The sequence below is a fragment of the Rhineura floridana genome, chromosome 5, assembly GCF_030035675.1.
Source record: "Rhineura floridana isolate rRhiFlo1 chromosome 5, rRhiFlo1.hap2, whole genome shotgun sequence".
NCBI classification, from domain to species: Eukaryota; Metazoa; Chordata; class Lepidosauria; order Squamata; family Rhineuridae; genus Rhineura; species Rhineura floridana.
This window is the reverse complement of record NC_084484.1, coordinates 947,414-963,457: the sequence shown is the minus strand read 5'-3', so window position 1 is coordinate 963,457 and position 16,044 is coordinate 947,414. Positions and strand designations below refer to the sequence as shown.

General features: G+C 42.3%; 1 protein-coding gene across 6 annotated transcripts in view; it reads left to right on the top strand.

Annotated features, from left to right (window-relative positions):
* NSD2 (nuclear receptor binding SET domain protein 2) overlaps positions 1 to 3,992 on the top strand; it is a 186,097-nt gene extending 182,105 nt beyond the window's left edge. For all 6 annotated transcript variants that reach the window (XM_061629803.1, XM_061629801.1, XM_061629804.1 and 3 more), the window contains 2 exons: positions 1,573 to 1,777; positions 2,966 to 3,992. In XM_061629803.1, the coding sequence (XP_061485787.1) occupies positions 1,573 to 1,777; positions 2,966 to 3,228 (468 nt within the window). In that variant the 3' untranslated portion in view covers positions 3,229 to 3,992. The remainder of the gene's footprint in view (positions 1 to 1,572; positions 1,778 to 2,965) is intronic.
* The last annotated feature ends 12,052 nt before the right edge of the window (positions 3,993 to 16,044 follow it).

Here is a 16,044-nt window from a genome sequence, read left to right as displayed (position 1 = left end):
GGGTGTGGCTTTCAAGGAAACAGCTCTGAACATGCTTAGAACAGATGTGATTTGATAGGTCTGCCAGGCTAGTGGTTTACTCATAACAGCAGACCACTTACTGTCCTTAAATGTTCTACATGCTGATGGTAGATGGGGCCAGAGGCAATAATGGGTGGAGTAACACAGGCAACTCTTACTCCAATAAAGTTGTTAATACACGGCTTGGGACCACAATACCTGATGGCACACGTCTCCTGACACGAACCCACCTGTACACTACACTCAGCATCAAAGGCACTACTCTGAGGGAAGCTGGGAGGCTGGCAACAAGGGAGAGGGCCTTCTCAGTGGTGGCCCCCAAATTATGGAATGATCTGGTTGACGAGGTGCGCCTGGCGCCAACCCTATTATCTTTTCGGCGCCAGGTCAAGACTTTCCTCTTCTCCCAGGCATTTTAGCATGTGTTTTTAAATTTGTATATTCGTTTTTAATGTTTTTAATTGTTGTAAACCGCCCAGAGAGCTTCGGCTATGGGGCAGTATACAAATGTAATAAATACTACTACTACTAATATTACAGCTCCACAGATGTGAGAGGTGTCTATACCTTACTTCCATATATACACATATATTATTCCCTACCCCCAGCCAGGCAAGCAAGAGGCATTATCACAATTGAAGAACATAGTCCATAGGGCCATAAACCGCCCAGAGAGCTTCGGCTATGGGGCGGTATACAAATTAAATAAATAAATAAATGAGGGCATGGAGCAGGGCTGATGAGGGAGTAGCCTGAGGAGACGCCTGTAGGGCTGTATTTGACCCCTGGGCCTGAGATTCCCCACCCCTTATTCATATATCAAAAGTAGCACTTAATTTGCTAGCCCATGAAGTCATTTGAAGGTCTGGTCTTGTATGTTCAATTCAACCTACTCATGATAGAAGGCAGGCTGCCACATTTTACATCACCTACAGCTTCAGAATGCCATTCCAAGTCAATCCTGCGCTGATTAAATTTATAGTATCCAAAGTTCAGGGTTACAAATATGGGCTGGTGACCACTAGGTCCTTTCCTGACAGAAGAGGGTGCAGTGACTTTACCCAATCTAATTGGTAGAGGATGCTTCTGATGGCTGCTACCTGTAAGTTAAGACTATGAACAAATAATTGTTTTGTTGGGGTTGGGGTACAAGCTGACACTCTCAGTGATAAGCAAGCCCGCTTTTGTCTACCCACATCTTGGTCACAGAACCTGTCATCCATCATGTCTGCATTGAGCCTCTGAGTGCTAGTGTCCATTTCTGTTTTCATCCAGTTTGCCAAATGCTGGTTAGAAATATAAAATGTTTGAGGAAAATTGCTGAACTGTCAGAGAGATCTGAGGCTTAGCCCCTCTGGTTTGAGAACTGTAAGTCTGTACCTTGAGAACAGAGTCCTCTCAAGTTGGAGCCTAGCAATGCGCTCGTGCCAAGGGTTCCTGTTTGCTCATCATCTCTGCAGCAACTGTTCAAGGCTTGTGAAGATTAATGTCTATAATTTCTCTTCATTGGGGAATTTGTCACTGCAATGCTTTTTTGGGGTGTGTGTTTAGAATTCATCCACTAATGCTTCAGAGGAAAAAGGAAAGAAAACCAAAAGAAGACCTAGGAGACGCAAAACAAAGAATGAAGCAAGAAAAAAATCTGAGGATTACTGTTTCCGCTGTGGTGATGGAGGCCAGCTTGTATTATGTGACAGAAAATCTTGCACCAAGGCATACCATCTCTCTTGCCTGGATTTGGTAAAACGTCCTTTTGGTGAGTAAAAGTGAAATAATGAGTTTATGGCCATGTTCACACATTATGCTAACCATGGTCTAGTGGAGCATGCATGAGTCGGAAAGATCTCTTCCCCTTGTTCCCCCTCCCTTCTCTTCCTCTTGAAGGGCTATGTGGAGGCCCTTGGCAGCTTTTACTTTCCCTTTCCCTTACAGTCCACTTGTCATGTCATCCAGACCACGGATTGTGGTTCATCACAAACTCTGGTTAGTTTGAACAAATCACCTTCATAACACATTGTTTGAAACTGCTTGTGTTGAAATGGGCCAAAGTTTGTGAATAAACCACAGTCTTTGGTCTGGGTGACACAATAAGCTGACAAAATTAGCCAGATGAAGGTAAGGTCTCATGAAGGTATATGATGCAACACCTGTCCCTTGAAGCCAGTCTGGGTGTGGACATGCCTAGGTGGGATACTTCACCATGAGTTTTCATGAAGAAAAAAACAGGGAATATAATTATATAATCAGTCAGTGGCAAATAACCTTTGCCAATTTTAGACAAGTAGCACAGTGTGTTCATAAAATTTGTCTTCTTTTTTAGAGTTAGTTTCAGAGATATTTTGAAAACAGGCTTCAGTACTTTCAGCTCTTTTTGACTTCCTACTTTCCACTGCCCGCTTACTTGAGTCACTTCCCCTTAGCCATTTACTCCAATATTTCTCATTGGGTTGCAGACAAGCTTCCTAATTTTATGAAAAAGCAAACATACAAACTAAGCATGCAAATTGCGTTGATTTGGCTGAGTAAAGCTAAGTACAGACTGCTGCTGTGAAGTCTACTGTCTGAACAACCTTCACTCAAGTGTCCATAAAAACATGAATTTTTGTATTTGGATATTTGACAACTTGTTAAATAGTAAAAACATCAAGGTGTGCACAGTGGTCTTAACATGCACAAATTGACCCAGGGTCATTGTTTGTTTGTGTAGAATTGTAGAATAGTAGAGTTAGAAGGGGACTATAGACCGTCGGGTCCAACCCCCTACTCAATGCAATATACCTACCATAATTTGTTTGGCATGGAAGAAATCACATTAGAGTAAACTGTTTTTCTAAACCAGTGTTAAAATAATTTTATTCTAATTGACAGTGCTGATATCATTAAACAAGATCATTCACTTAAGATAAATATTTCTGAATTGACACTATATCCTTTCTAATGGCAGGAAAATGGGAGTGCCCTTGGCACCACTGTGATGTTTGTGGCAAACCTTCTATTTCCTTCTGCAACTTCTGCCCAAACTCTTTTTGCAAGAATCATCAAGATGAAACAGTGCTTGATTCTAATTTAACTGGACAGTTGTTCTGCTCGGACCATATTGGGGAGAATTTTGCTGAAAAGAAGGTGAAGAGACCCCCTAGGAAACTGACTGCACTGAAGTGCAAGGAAAGACAAAGAAACAAATGGAAAAGGAAGGAATATAAATAATCATGAACTGCAGTTTCTGCTGCCAACGCTGTCTTGTAGATAAGTTGTGAATAGGTCAGGAAAGGACATGTATTTTACATATATTCTGCAAGAACTGGGTTTGGGGCAAATCATTTTTAATCCACTGAGCCAATTGCAGCAGATTAATTCTGTTGCATCTGCACTGATCATGAACTGTGGCATGCCAAGTTCAGAGACTTTCAGGACAAACCAGGTTTAACTCTTCAGCAATAATGACAACCCTTGAACTGTAGGAGTGAAAGAGTTCTTTCCCATATTTCCTAGTTGGAGGTGTGTTGATTTCCAACCAATTAAGGTGTATATGCATACCTTTTGAAATAGTAGCCACCACTTGAAAAATGTTTAAATAGTACTTTAAGAAAGACATGATTAGCCCTTAAAGCAGAATGTTGTGGGTAGAGCTGCCTATATTGTCTGCTTAAGTGAGGCATATACACATCATACAATTTATAGAGCGACACAGAGCTCAGTATAACCCTATGCATTCAGCTTGGTTCTTTTCATGTGATGGATGTCTGGTTTGCTTTGGATTTTATTTTCATTTTATTGTAATAACATTCTTCCAAGAAACAAGAGCATGCTGGAAAGAGGTGACATACCATGTGCTGATTCATGGCAACCTTTGAAAAAAAAAACCCTGTCTCCTGTTAGTTTCAAATAAGCAAAATGATACATGACATAAGTCCACATTTAAATTGATATTAACATCTATGCCCAATTTTAGATTGTATTTGCATAATAAAAGTCTTTCAAAATCAAACTAAAATTCATTTGTATTTCTGGCAGAGCAGCCCTAACTCTAGACAGCTTAAGCTATGCCTGTTCCAGACTCGGTTCAAGAAGAATTTGATGTGCGCTACTCTTTGCTGGTTAACTTCTGCTGGTTTGCTAGGTCATGTGACAGAGTTGAAAGGGTTTGGCTTAGGTGTAAGTCCTGGCCCTTTTGGGGACTTACACTGGCATAAGTGCCACCAGTTTCAGTTCTGCCAGCTGAGCTGGGGTAAGGGACTTATGCCAGTGTATCTGTGGCTCAGCCAGCAAAAGGAACATATGCTGAAAAGCCCATGATCTGCCAAATCCAAACTCTCATCCTGGTGGGATTTAGGTTTCAATTGCACTGAAAGTGTATATTTTTTGTAATTATATTTTAAGACATACAATAGAACAACAAAAATGTACACACACATACATTTCCTAGATGGCTGGCTGGGGTTCCTATAATGGAAATGGACTGCCTTTGCGTCCATCCCGACTCAGGGCGACCCTACGAAGAGGGCTTTTCATGGTAAGCGGTATTCAGAGGGGGTTTCCCATTGCCTTCCTCTGAGGCTGCTGAGAGGCAGTGACTGGCCCAAGGTCACCCAGGGAGCTTCACGGCTGTGTGGGGATTCGAACCCTGGTCTCCCAGGTTGTGGTCGATACATCATTCTATATCAGGTGTCTGGTTTTATTTTGTCTTGTTCCCTTATAGTAGTGTTTCTCATTTTTATTGCTGGTTATTCTTGGGCTAATTAGAAACAATTATGTAGTCAGCATCCTTGGCTGACACCTTTAGTTAGTTTGAATGTTGATCGTATTTTTCCATCAGTACATACACTTGCTTTAGAATTTAACCTTAATCCTGACTTTAAAAAAACAAAAACGCTTGCATTGGGGGTATATTTGGACCCCAATGAGATTTCCAATGGAAGGATGTGGTCACTTTGTATCCCAGAGACCCCCCCTTTTGGGGGGGGGGTCACCACAAGCGTGCTTGACACTACCAAAGGACCTTGGGCCCAAAAAAACCCACTTATTCAGAGAAGGTAGAATTTCTCTGAGGAATATACATTGGCGCCTTCTCCATGCATATTGAGTAAATGGGTATTTTTGGATGCCAGTGGGGTTTTTTGTTTGTTTCAAGAAGGAAAACAATAAGTGTTAACTGGCTGAAATTTGGCGATGTTGTACGGGTGACAATTTGTGACAATATCCTAGAAGGGCAACCCTGTAGGCCTACTTGCTGTAAATTACACAATAAAAGGCAGGTTGCCCCCCAGGCTTTTTGCTGGGGCATTTTTGGACACCAGTGGGGTTTTCTTTCCAGAAGGAAAACGGTAAGTGGTGACTGGTTGAAAATTTGGGATGTTGTACACATTAAAATTTGTGACAATGTCCTGGGAGGACACCCCAGTAGGTCTACTTATGTGTAAATTATACAATGAAAAGTGCACCTGGGGTCAAAAAGTACCCCAGAAGTCAGTATGTTAGTTTGCATCTTTTAAAAATTGGAAAACCACTTAAAGTGTAAAACCTCACTTACAAATTGCCATCTCAAGCTAATGGAATGAGCAGCCTTATATTGAACTGCAAGAAAGTTTCTGGCTACAGTCGACATTCCATGGTGAAAACTAAAAGGACAAAGTTTAAAATGGAAGACACAGTAGTTAAAGTTCTGTGTTCAGACATACTGCCACTTTTTTGATTTACTACTGAATTAAACCACTTTGAAATCTATATGTGCTTTAAAACTTCATCTTTATTATCCAGCCTAGTTGCAAATGTCATCATTTTCTCAAATCAATATTGTTACAATGAGCTGACCAATTCTCTGCTGAAATAGTGTGATGCTTCTAACAATGTCCTCTACTAATCTGCTTGTAATCAACTATTTTGAGTTCATTGGTAGAAAAGTTAACTAACCTCTTCAGCAGAACAATAAGTAAGATCCACCATAGTATTAATGCAAGAAGTTTGAGATCAAGAAGTTGCACACACGTTTAACTGCCACAGAGTATAATAATTGAAGCTGTAACCTGCCACTATTGGATACCACCCAAAATTCTTCTTTAGCTAATTATTTAGGATTATCTCAGCTGTGTTGTACTGAACTTATGGCCCTCGGTAGCTCTCTGTGAAAGAATTCTAAAATTGTTGAGATAATGATAACTAATGACTCTTCAAGAAGGTGCCCTCCAGATGCTGCTGGCCTATAATTATTGGTCATATGGGCAGGGCTGGTACCAGATAGTGTCACCACTAAGGTTGCATACACATTATATGTTTACAGTACATTTCCCCTCCCAACCTACAGTTTCTAGGATTTGGAGGCAAGAGTGCTGGGAATTGTAGCTGTGTGAGGGGTAAACTACAGCTACCTGGATATTTTTAGGAGGGGAAATGGAAATGGACTGTCTTCAAGTCGATTCCAACTTGTGACCCTGTGAATAGGGTATTCATGGTAAGCGGTATTCAGAGGGGGTTTACCATTGCCTTTCTCTGAGGCAGTGACTGGCCCAAGGTCACCCAGTGAGCTTCATGGCTGTGTGGGGATTCGAACCCTGGTCTCCCAGGTCATAGTCCAACACCTTAACCACTACACCACGCGGGAGGGCTATAAATGTATGGTGCATAACAGCCTAAGGACTAAACCTACTTCTTGCCCTAGATCATAGAATAGAATAGTAGAGTTGGAAGGCGCCTATAAGGCCATCGTGCCCCCCCCCCCCATGCAGGAATCCAAGTCTAGCATACCTGACAGGTGGTTGTCCAGACTGCAGTGTTGGAGAGCCCATGAATTCCCTAGGTAATTGGATTCATTGTCATACTATTAACAATTAGGAAGGCTCCAGCACTTCACCCAGGCTTAGGACCTCACAATATCAGACACACGGATGACAAACACAGATCAGGCATGGGCTCAAATTAGAATTCACGCAGATTCCTTATGACATTCTTAAAATATAAGACGTTTTATATGGAGCTATCGAAAATGTTTTTCTTGAGGACTTCATGACCTCACTAGATCTGAAAGAGGCATACCTTCATGTGCCAATTTATATATATCACCAGAAATTCCTTTAATTTGCATTCAACAGCAAACACTATCGATACAGGCTCATGCCTGCATTTTACAAGAATCATGGTAGCTCTGGTGGTACTTTAACCTCCAGAGCATACTTCTGTATGCATATCTCAATGACAGTTTGCTCCCCAGAGCACAGCTGGACCTGCAGACAATGTTGCAGTGTCTGGGAAGACACGGATACCTGAGCAGTGTTCCAAAAAGTCACCTGTAGCTCATATATCAGTTAATTTACCTTGGGGCATCATAGACACAGGATTCCTGACCCCACCCATGGACAGGTTCTCAAAGATAAGGCAGGTTGTACTCAGCCTGCTTCACCAGAATTCAGTGGCTAGAAAGGCTCTGGTCATGCATAGATCTGGTGTCATGCGCCAGACTTCACTCCAGAGCATTGCAATGGACACTGCTTCCCCTTCAGGAACACATAGCACACAAGACTCACAAATGCACTGCTGTCACATGTCAGTTCCATCACCCTCTACTGTGGTGGCTGGATCAGAATAACTTTGAGAAAAGGCATATCCCTGAGAAACCTATCTGAATTACAATATTTACCAATGCCAACCTGAAGGGGTGGGGTGCTTTCTGTCAGCATAAGGAACATGGTCACCCACAGATACAGCAGCCCACAGCATAAACTGGTTGGAACTATGGGCAGTACATCTAGCCCATCTGAATTACAATATTTGTTTCCAGTCCCCTGATCATCCTTGTTGCCCTCCTCCGAGCTTGTTCCAGTTTGTTTGCATCCTTCTTAAAGTGTAATGTCCAGAACTCGATGTAGTACTCAAGATGAGGTCTAACCAGTGCTGAATAGAGGGGAACTAGTACTTCATGCGATTTGGAAACTATATTTCTGTTAATGCAGCCTAAAATAGCATTTGCCTTTTTTGCAGCCACATCGCATTGTTGGCTCATATTCAGCTTGTGATCAACAACAGTTCCAAGAGCCTTCTTGCATGCAGTATTGCTGATCCAACTATTCTTCATCTTATAATTGTGCATTTGATTTTTTTACTAAGTGTAGAACTTTGCACTTATCCCTGTTAAATTCCATTCTGTTGTTTTCAGCCGAATGCTCCAGCCTATCAAGATCACTTTTTGTTTCTATATTCCAGTGTATTAGCTATCCCTCCCAATTTTGTATCATCTGCAAATCTGATAAGCATTCCTTTCACCTCCTCATCCAAGTCATTAATAAAAATGTTGAAGAGCACTGGGCTCAGGACTCAGCCCTGCAGTACCCCACTATTAACTCCCCCCAGTTTAAGAAGAAACTATTGATAAGCACTCTTTGAGTACAATTCTGTACCCAACTATTAATCCACCTGATAGTGGTTCCATCTAGCCCATATTTAGCTAGCTTGTTAATCACGATTTCTCACTATGTCAAAAGCTTTGCTGAGCCACATTATGTCCACAGCATTCCACAGTCTACAAGGGAGCTTACCCGATCAAAAAATGAGATAAGATTAGTCTGGCAGGATTTGTTCTTGATAAATCCATGTTGGCTTCTAGTAATCACTGCATTGCTTTCAAGGTGCTTACAGATTGAACACATCATCTGCTGCAGAATTTTCCCAGGAAGTAATAGATTGATTTGCCTGTGGGTCCCAGGTTCCTCATTTTTGCCCTTTTTGAACATAGGGGCAACATTAACCCTCCTCACCAGTCCTCCATGATTTCACAAAGATAATAGACAGTGGTCCCAAGAGTTCTTCCGCCAGTTCCTGCGTTATTCTAGGATGCAATTCATCAGGCCCCAGAGAGCTGAACTCATTCAAAGTGATTAGGTATTCCTTGACCTTGTCGTTCATTCACAAGCTGCAATCCTGCCCCTACAACTTCCCATTTCCCAGGAGTGTCATATACTCCCTTTCGGGAGAAAACTGAGCCAAAGTAGGAACTGAGCACTTCTGCCTTTTCTTTGTCATCTGTTAGCATTTTGCCATCCTCATTGAGTAGCTGTGCCACCATTTCTTTTCTCTGTCTTTTACTATGGATGTGCCTGAAGAAAGCTTTTTTGTTGCTTTTAGCATCCCTCACTAACCTCAGCTCATTCTCAGCTTTAGCCTTCCTGATGCCATCCCTGCAATTATGTGCTACTTCTCTGTACTCTTCCTTTGTGGCCTGACCTTCCTTCCATTTTCTATTCGTGTCCTTTGTTTTCAGGTCATCTCTAAGCTTTTTGTGAAGCCACATTGGCTTCTTCTGCTGTTTCCCACCTTTTCCCCTTGTTGGAATTGTGTGCAATTGTGCATTTTGGGTTTCTTTTCTCATTAGGTTCACTTGCCATGGGATCCATACGACAATGCCATACGACAATGGAACCAATTACTAGAGAGGTAGTGGGCTCTCTGACACTGGAGGCATTCAAGAGGCAGCTGGACAGCCATCTGTTGGGAATGCTTTGATCTGGATCCCTGCATTGAGCAGGGGGTTGGACTTGATGGCCTTATAGGTCCCTTCCAGCTCTACCATTCTATGATTCTATCATTGTTCTGAGTTTATGAAAATCAGCTTTCCTGAAGTCCAGCATACGCGTATGGCTACTGTCAGCTTTTGCTTCCTCTAAAATCAAGAACTCAAAGAAAGCATGGTCACTTTCCCCCAGAGTTCCCGTAACTGCCACTTCATCTACTAAGTCATCTCTATTAGTGAGAAGCCAAGGATAGCTGATTCGCTAAGTTGCTTCCTCCACTGTCTGTAGGAGAAAGTTATCAGCAGCAGAAGTCAGGCATTTCTTGGATGGGCCACGTTTGGCAGAATTTGTCTCCTAATAGATACCAGGGTAATTGAAGTCCCCCATTACTATTACATTTATACCTCCTTGAAACATCAATAATTGTTTTTCAAAAGTTTCATCCTTGTCTTCTCCTTGATTCATTAGTAGACTCCAACCATTATGTTCCTTTTATTCCTTGCCCGATTTATTTTAATCCAGATGTTCTTGATGGGGCTACCAAGCTCATCCTCCTGTATTTCTGTGCAGGGATATATATTTTTAACATGTAGTGCAACTCCACCTCCCTTTCTATTTCTTCTGTTGATTTTGAACAAGTTATATCCTTCAATTGCTGTAGTCCAGTCATGGGAGTCATCCCAACAAGTTCGTTATACCTCTCAAGTCGTATTTACTCTCCTGTATTAAGAGTTCAAGTTCGTCCTGTTTGTTTCCCAGCCTCCGGGCGTTAATATATAGATACTGAAGACCATGTGATTTATGGTCCGGTTTCCTTCCTACCTTTTTATTAAGACTGTTATTGTGCCCCACCAGAGCTGTTCTCTCAGTTACTCTTTCTGTGCATAAGCTTTTGTCAATTGTTACCTCCAAGGTTAAGTTTCCCTCCCCTGTAGGATTTATTTTAAAGCCCTCCTGATGAAATTCTGTGGCCAAACTCATTCTTCCCTGTCCTTGTGCAGTGCAACCCATCACTTGCCAGTCCATCTTCCAGGAAGTGTAGCCAGAATCCAAATCTCTCACATCAGCACCACCTTCATAGCAAGTCATTCGCCTAGAGTATTTTTCTTTCTCTTTCTACTCCTAAGTACTGGAAGGATGGATGACAAAAATATCTGGGCCATAAAGTCCTTGAGTTTCCTTTCCAGAGCTTCAAAGTCTGATGTGAGTTCTTTGTAACTGCTTGGAAGTATCATTTGTTTCCACATGGATGAGAAGAAAGGGATATGCACCAGTAGGCTTTATGAGTGTTGGCAAGTACTTTACTGCTGTTTGAGAAAATAGATGTCAATATACCCAATGTTACAATGAAGACAAAACACTCAGCCTTCACTAGAAGGGACACTATCCACACTTGTGCATAGACAAGGTATCTCTGTGTGTGCACTCCAGGGTCTTGCAAGATATTGTTTCACAACACTGATCTGTACAATCTGGTACAGGTGGTATCTGTCTTGAAAACCTGCATCCAAGATGGTTGTGTAGCAGAGAATTGTGGGATCTTCACAGGTTAACATTTGATTTTTGCAATGAGGCCATGAGTGGCAGTTGTCTGCCCAGCTTCAGGGAGGATGTGTAGTCAGAGTCCCAACCTAACACCTTATCAGCAGAGGCCTGGCTGCAACAAGATCTAAAGTCTGGGAAGCTTTAGGAAAGATGTGGAATCAGAGGCCTGACTTAACACCTTCTTGTCAGCAGAGGACTGGCTCCATGGAAGATGTGACGTCTGGCAGGCTTGAGGGAGGATGTACGATTTGGCCTGTTTGGTTAATTGTCTCTGGCCTGTGGCTGGGGGATTTTGCAATAAGTACGGGCAGAAAACTCTATTCTTTGTTCCTTTCCTGGGTTCCGTCATGCCTACGTGATGTTGCCCAGTGAGGTTCCATTTTTGCCATCTACTATGCTGACTGACATCTCTCTGAGGAGGGGTAGCTATGCAACTGAAAGCCTTCATGTAAGTACTAGACAAGACTATTTAGCTTTCTTGTTTTCTTTATTGTGATTAATCACTCTATGTTTTACCTTGCCCTCTTGGGTGTGGATATTAGGAAACCATTTTGCTACTGTACAGTAGGGCCCCACTCATACGGCAGGTTAGGTTCCAGACCCCTGCCGAAAAGTGGATCAGCTGTAGCACGTGAGGGTCTGGAACCTCACCCGCTGATCGTGCCAGAGTAGAAGATCAGCTGGAGCGCACTACAGCTGATCTTCCCCTCCTTGGTGCGATCAGATCGAGCATGGGAGTCTGATCGCGCCAGAAGAGGAGGAGATCAGCTGGAGAGCTGGGAGCTCCAGCCCCCCCAGCTGATCGCCCTGCTGGCGCCGTATTAGCGGAACGCCGAAAAGCGGGACACTGAGAAGCAGGGCCCTAATGTAACTGTGCACTTTTCTTTTTTATTCTTTAATAAATTTACTTCTATTTACCAGTGTGTGTTCATTTCAGGAGAGGGGTGGTTCTAACCCAGTACCTTGAACATTGACCATGACTACTGTACTGTGTAAACTGGGATGTTTGTTTAGGACTCCAGAGCAAGGAGTGTCTGCTTGGCTCTTGGGATCTCAGGCAAGTTACGGGGCTCTGAGCTTCCCCTTGGCTCAGGGTGATTAACTAGATAAGGGGTAGTGGCAGCTATCTACCCTGCAGGGCTATTGTGCACAGCCTTGGCAGAGAAGGATATCTTGCCAGGATCAATTGCCCTGGCTAGGGAATTGGCTCCTGGGACGGGGAAGGGTGTGCAGGGGGACTGGCAGCCCTTCATCACAGTACCAGCTTGATTGTTTAGCAGTATATATTCCCCTCTCCCAGTGAAGCCAATGTGAGGGCTTTGTTTGCTCTCAGTGACATCATAAGGCAGTCAAATTTGACTGCCTAATTGATACCAAGGTATCACACATTTACTTTGTCATTCCCAACTGGCTTAAATATTTTTAAAGAAAAATGGTGCCAAGCAGCAGCCAACATGGACAGTGATCAGGGATGACAGAAGCTGCCGTCAAACAACATCCGAGAGGTGCACTTTCCCATTCCTGTTGTAGAGGAATAGGACAAGAGCAGGTAATTTGATGATTGAAGCTTCTATTTAAATCTGTTTACATACATATTTTAAAATACACAAAATTAAAAAAGCAAATAGTCATGCTGGTTCGCATCCAAAATAAAAGTACAAGCTGAAAGAAATTAGTGGGAAAGGGGGGGGATATATGTCAGTGGGCTTTATGAGTGTTGGCAACCCTTCAGTCACATCTTGAATCCATCCCCCAGGGGGACAGCGTACTTGCCAAGTCCATGTGTCTTTCTGGAATATTTGAGTCTCTTACTAGTACTAGTTTTCTCTACAAAGGGTGTGGTTCCTTGTCTCTGCTCGAATGTGCTCCAGCCTCTTGCTCTCTGTCCCTTGGGGTCTCCTGCAATTCTTCCTCTGCAGGCTGCCCTCTAGTCTCATCCTCAAGTACCTGAAAGTGAGCCCATAGCTCCACTGCTGCAGTGTCTTCTAGCTCTCCTGCTGCAGTCACCGTTTTCCAGTTTCCTCAACTTCAACACTTCATCTTCAACACTCTATTCTTCAACTTGTTGCTGTTCTTCCAGCTCCTGTAATTCTCTTTGCTGCTGTTGTTCCAGTGTTCTAAGAACTCTAAATCTTCTCTTATACCCTTGAGTGTGGCCACTCGCCACTCCAGGCCTCCCACTTTTTATTCCAGCAGCACAACCAGCTTGCACTTGTTGCACGTGTACACCATGTTCTTTCAGGCAAGAAAACAAACATTGAACACATCTTGCAGATCACCACCACTGGGGTGTCCTTTTTGGCCATAGTCACTATTACCTTGTTTCTATTTTCCCACTTGCTTTGGAACAGCGTGGCTTTGTCCTGTCCTCTTTGAAGGTTAACAGTCCCACTAGTCTAGGATGGTCTACAAGACAACTTTTTGTTAGGGACCTCCCCTGCCAAACTCGTTCGCTCTTCCTATTCACTCGCTTTCTGAGAGCTGGCTCACTTGTATATCCTATGGACCAGCTGAGGCAGCTTTCTCTGCTCTGCTCAGTTAGGAATCAGGAAACAATCTCCGACCACACTGGTCTAGTTTGTGTTGCACTCAAGGCATGGTTGGAAACCCTGAGCAAGCTCACTTACTTCTTTTATCCCATTCCTTATCATGTCCATAGATTCCCTCCTCCACAGCCTGATTTGTAGTAACCAAAGTTTGCTGTGATGTCTAAGATGAAGCAATAGTCATCGCTAACCTTTCCCTAGGGAGGCAAATGGGACACAACCTGCCATAAGTGCAAATAGGAAAAATCATTCTCAGAAACAATTCACTCAAGGTGTGGATAAGGTCCAAATTTGGTTTAAAAAATCTCAGATCAAACAGCAACTCTACCAATATAAAAGGTAAACAGATAGACCCCATGATTGCAGAGGGAGATTTAGATCCAGAAAACAGTGTGGATGAGAAACAATTATCCCTCGCCCCAGTACCACAATCCTTATTCAAAACTACTGTTTTGAAGATAAAAGGAAACATCAGGCAATTGATTAGGAATGTCATGTGTCTCACCTAGGAAGGCTCTGAAACTATGGTTTGAAGCAGGTTTCCAGTTCTGATTAGTGGTAATCAAAAATTTGAACAGCATGGCAAGCTATGGTTACAACAAACTGGGAAGCTAAGGAGGGAATTTCAGCGTAAGGAGAGGGACACACACAAGCTGACAGTATATTCATGACAGCTAAGCAATGGCGCAGTCATGATGTCTGAACTGGGGTAGCATGTCTGAGATTAGTTTTTTTAGTGCAGCCCATATACTAATGTTTCATAGCCTTGCACTTTAATCAACAAATTCCCATTATGGGTCTTTTTTTTTTTTTTTTGCACAACACGAGTGCAACAGAACAACTAGCCAACCTGTAAGCATTGTTTCACATTCTTTTCAGAAGCCTCAGAAAGGTGTAAGTAAATCCTTTAATTATACAGTTATCTCTTCCCCTTGCATTATTACAAATGTCTGTGGAGTTCTCGAATACCAGTCAATGGGTCAATGGTACCTTAAAATTTCCGTAAGCAGAGTATTCATTTTGAGCAGTTATACAGAGTTGGGCCAGACCCCTCTTGGAATCTACCATGTACGTTTTGGTGCACTGCAGTTCTAAGATACTGACAAACTGGCACACGTCTAGAGGATGATAAAGGTAGTGAAGAGATTAGAGCTCCTGCCAAAAGCTGGACTTGTTCAGCCTAGAGAAGAGCCATTAAATATTTGAAGGGGTGTCACACAGATGGAGGTCATTTATTTTCTCTTGCTCCAGAGAAAGGTTCCAATTGTAGGAAAGGTAATTTGAACTAAGCATTAGTAAGATCTTACTGAGCTACCTATCAGGAAGGGAGTAAAAATGGGCTTCCTGCATTGGCAAATGACTTTGGTGTCTCTTCTACATGATTCTAGGCAACATGTCTGCACATTACATTAAAAACTATTTGAACAATTCCATGGAGCTCTAAGAGCAGACAGTGTTTCAACGGTATTGTTCACTCAAACAAGTTGGAAAAAAGAACCAGACACAATATAGGTTACCAGCTTACGGGTTTCCCATGAGCAACTAGTTGACTACTATGAGAACAGGATGGACTAGATGGGCCATTGGTTGATCCAGCAGGCTTGTAAACCCTAATGAAATGTTAAGGGAGACTGAACTTTATAATTATGGTGCTATTAGAAAAAGGAAATATTCTTAGAAAAATCTGAACTTTATTATACATACTATATTATGTTGAAAATATGTACCCAAGGACATGAGGTTTTGAATTTACATCTGTACAAACAAAAAATAGATTAGAAAACATATGGGTTACTATACTAAATATTCAACAGTTTACAAAATATTTGCTTGTTATAAAGGTACCAGATCCCCAAGGGCTCTGGCTTAAAACATTTATCTGATGAATCCCTCCATCAGGTTTGCTATGAAAATGCAATTCAAACTATAAGTACCTTTGATAAGTTTGGCAAGTGTCACTTCAACATGATCCATGGGGGAAAAGTTGTATGGTTGCCAAAGACTACTTTGGCCATCATCACTTCTAACAAACATTCACCCATAAGGCAGGAGTAAAGCTGCATTTTTCAAAGGTTTCCATGAAAAGCTTTTTCAGTGTTCTTGAACTGGGGGATACCATGTATTGTTCTTGATAGCTGGGCAAAAAGAAGTTGAACTTTTGTTACAGCCTTTCTCATCAAATATCTTCCACTAGATTGAGTGATGATCTAGGCTGAAGGAGCACAAGAAAGATTTGGCCAGAGAATGACAGCATGAAGAGATTTGCATCTGTGCCTTGCTATGGAGCCCATTACTATATACGCCTCTCCAGCTGGGGCTATCTGTGTCACATCATAACTAAGTCATACAGCTTAGTTTATAGTTGCATGTAGTTCTTATCCCTTTTTGAAGACACATCCTTAAATTCTCTCCTTAAACAGAAGATTCATACATTA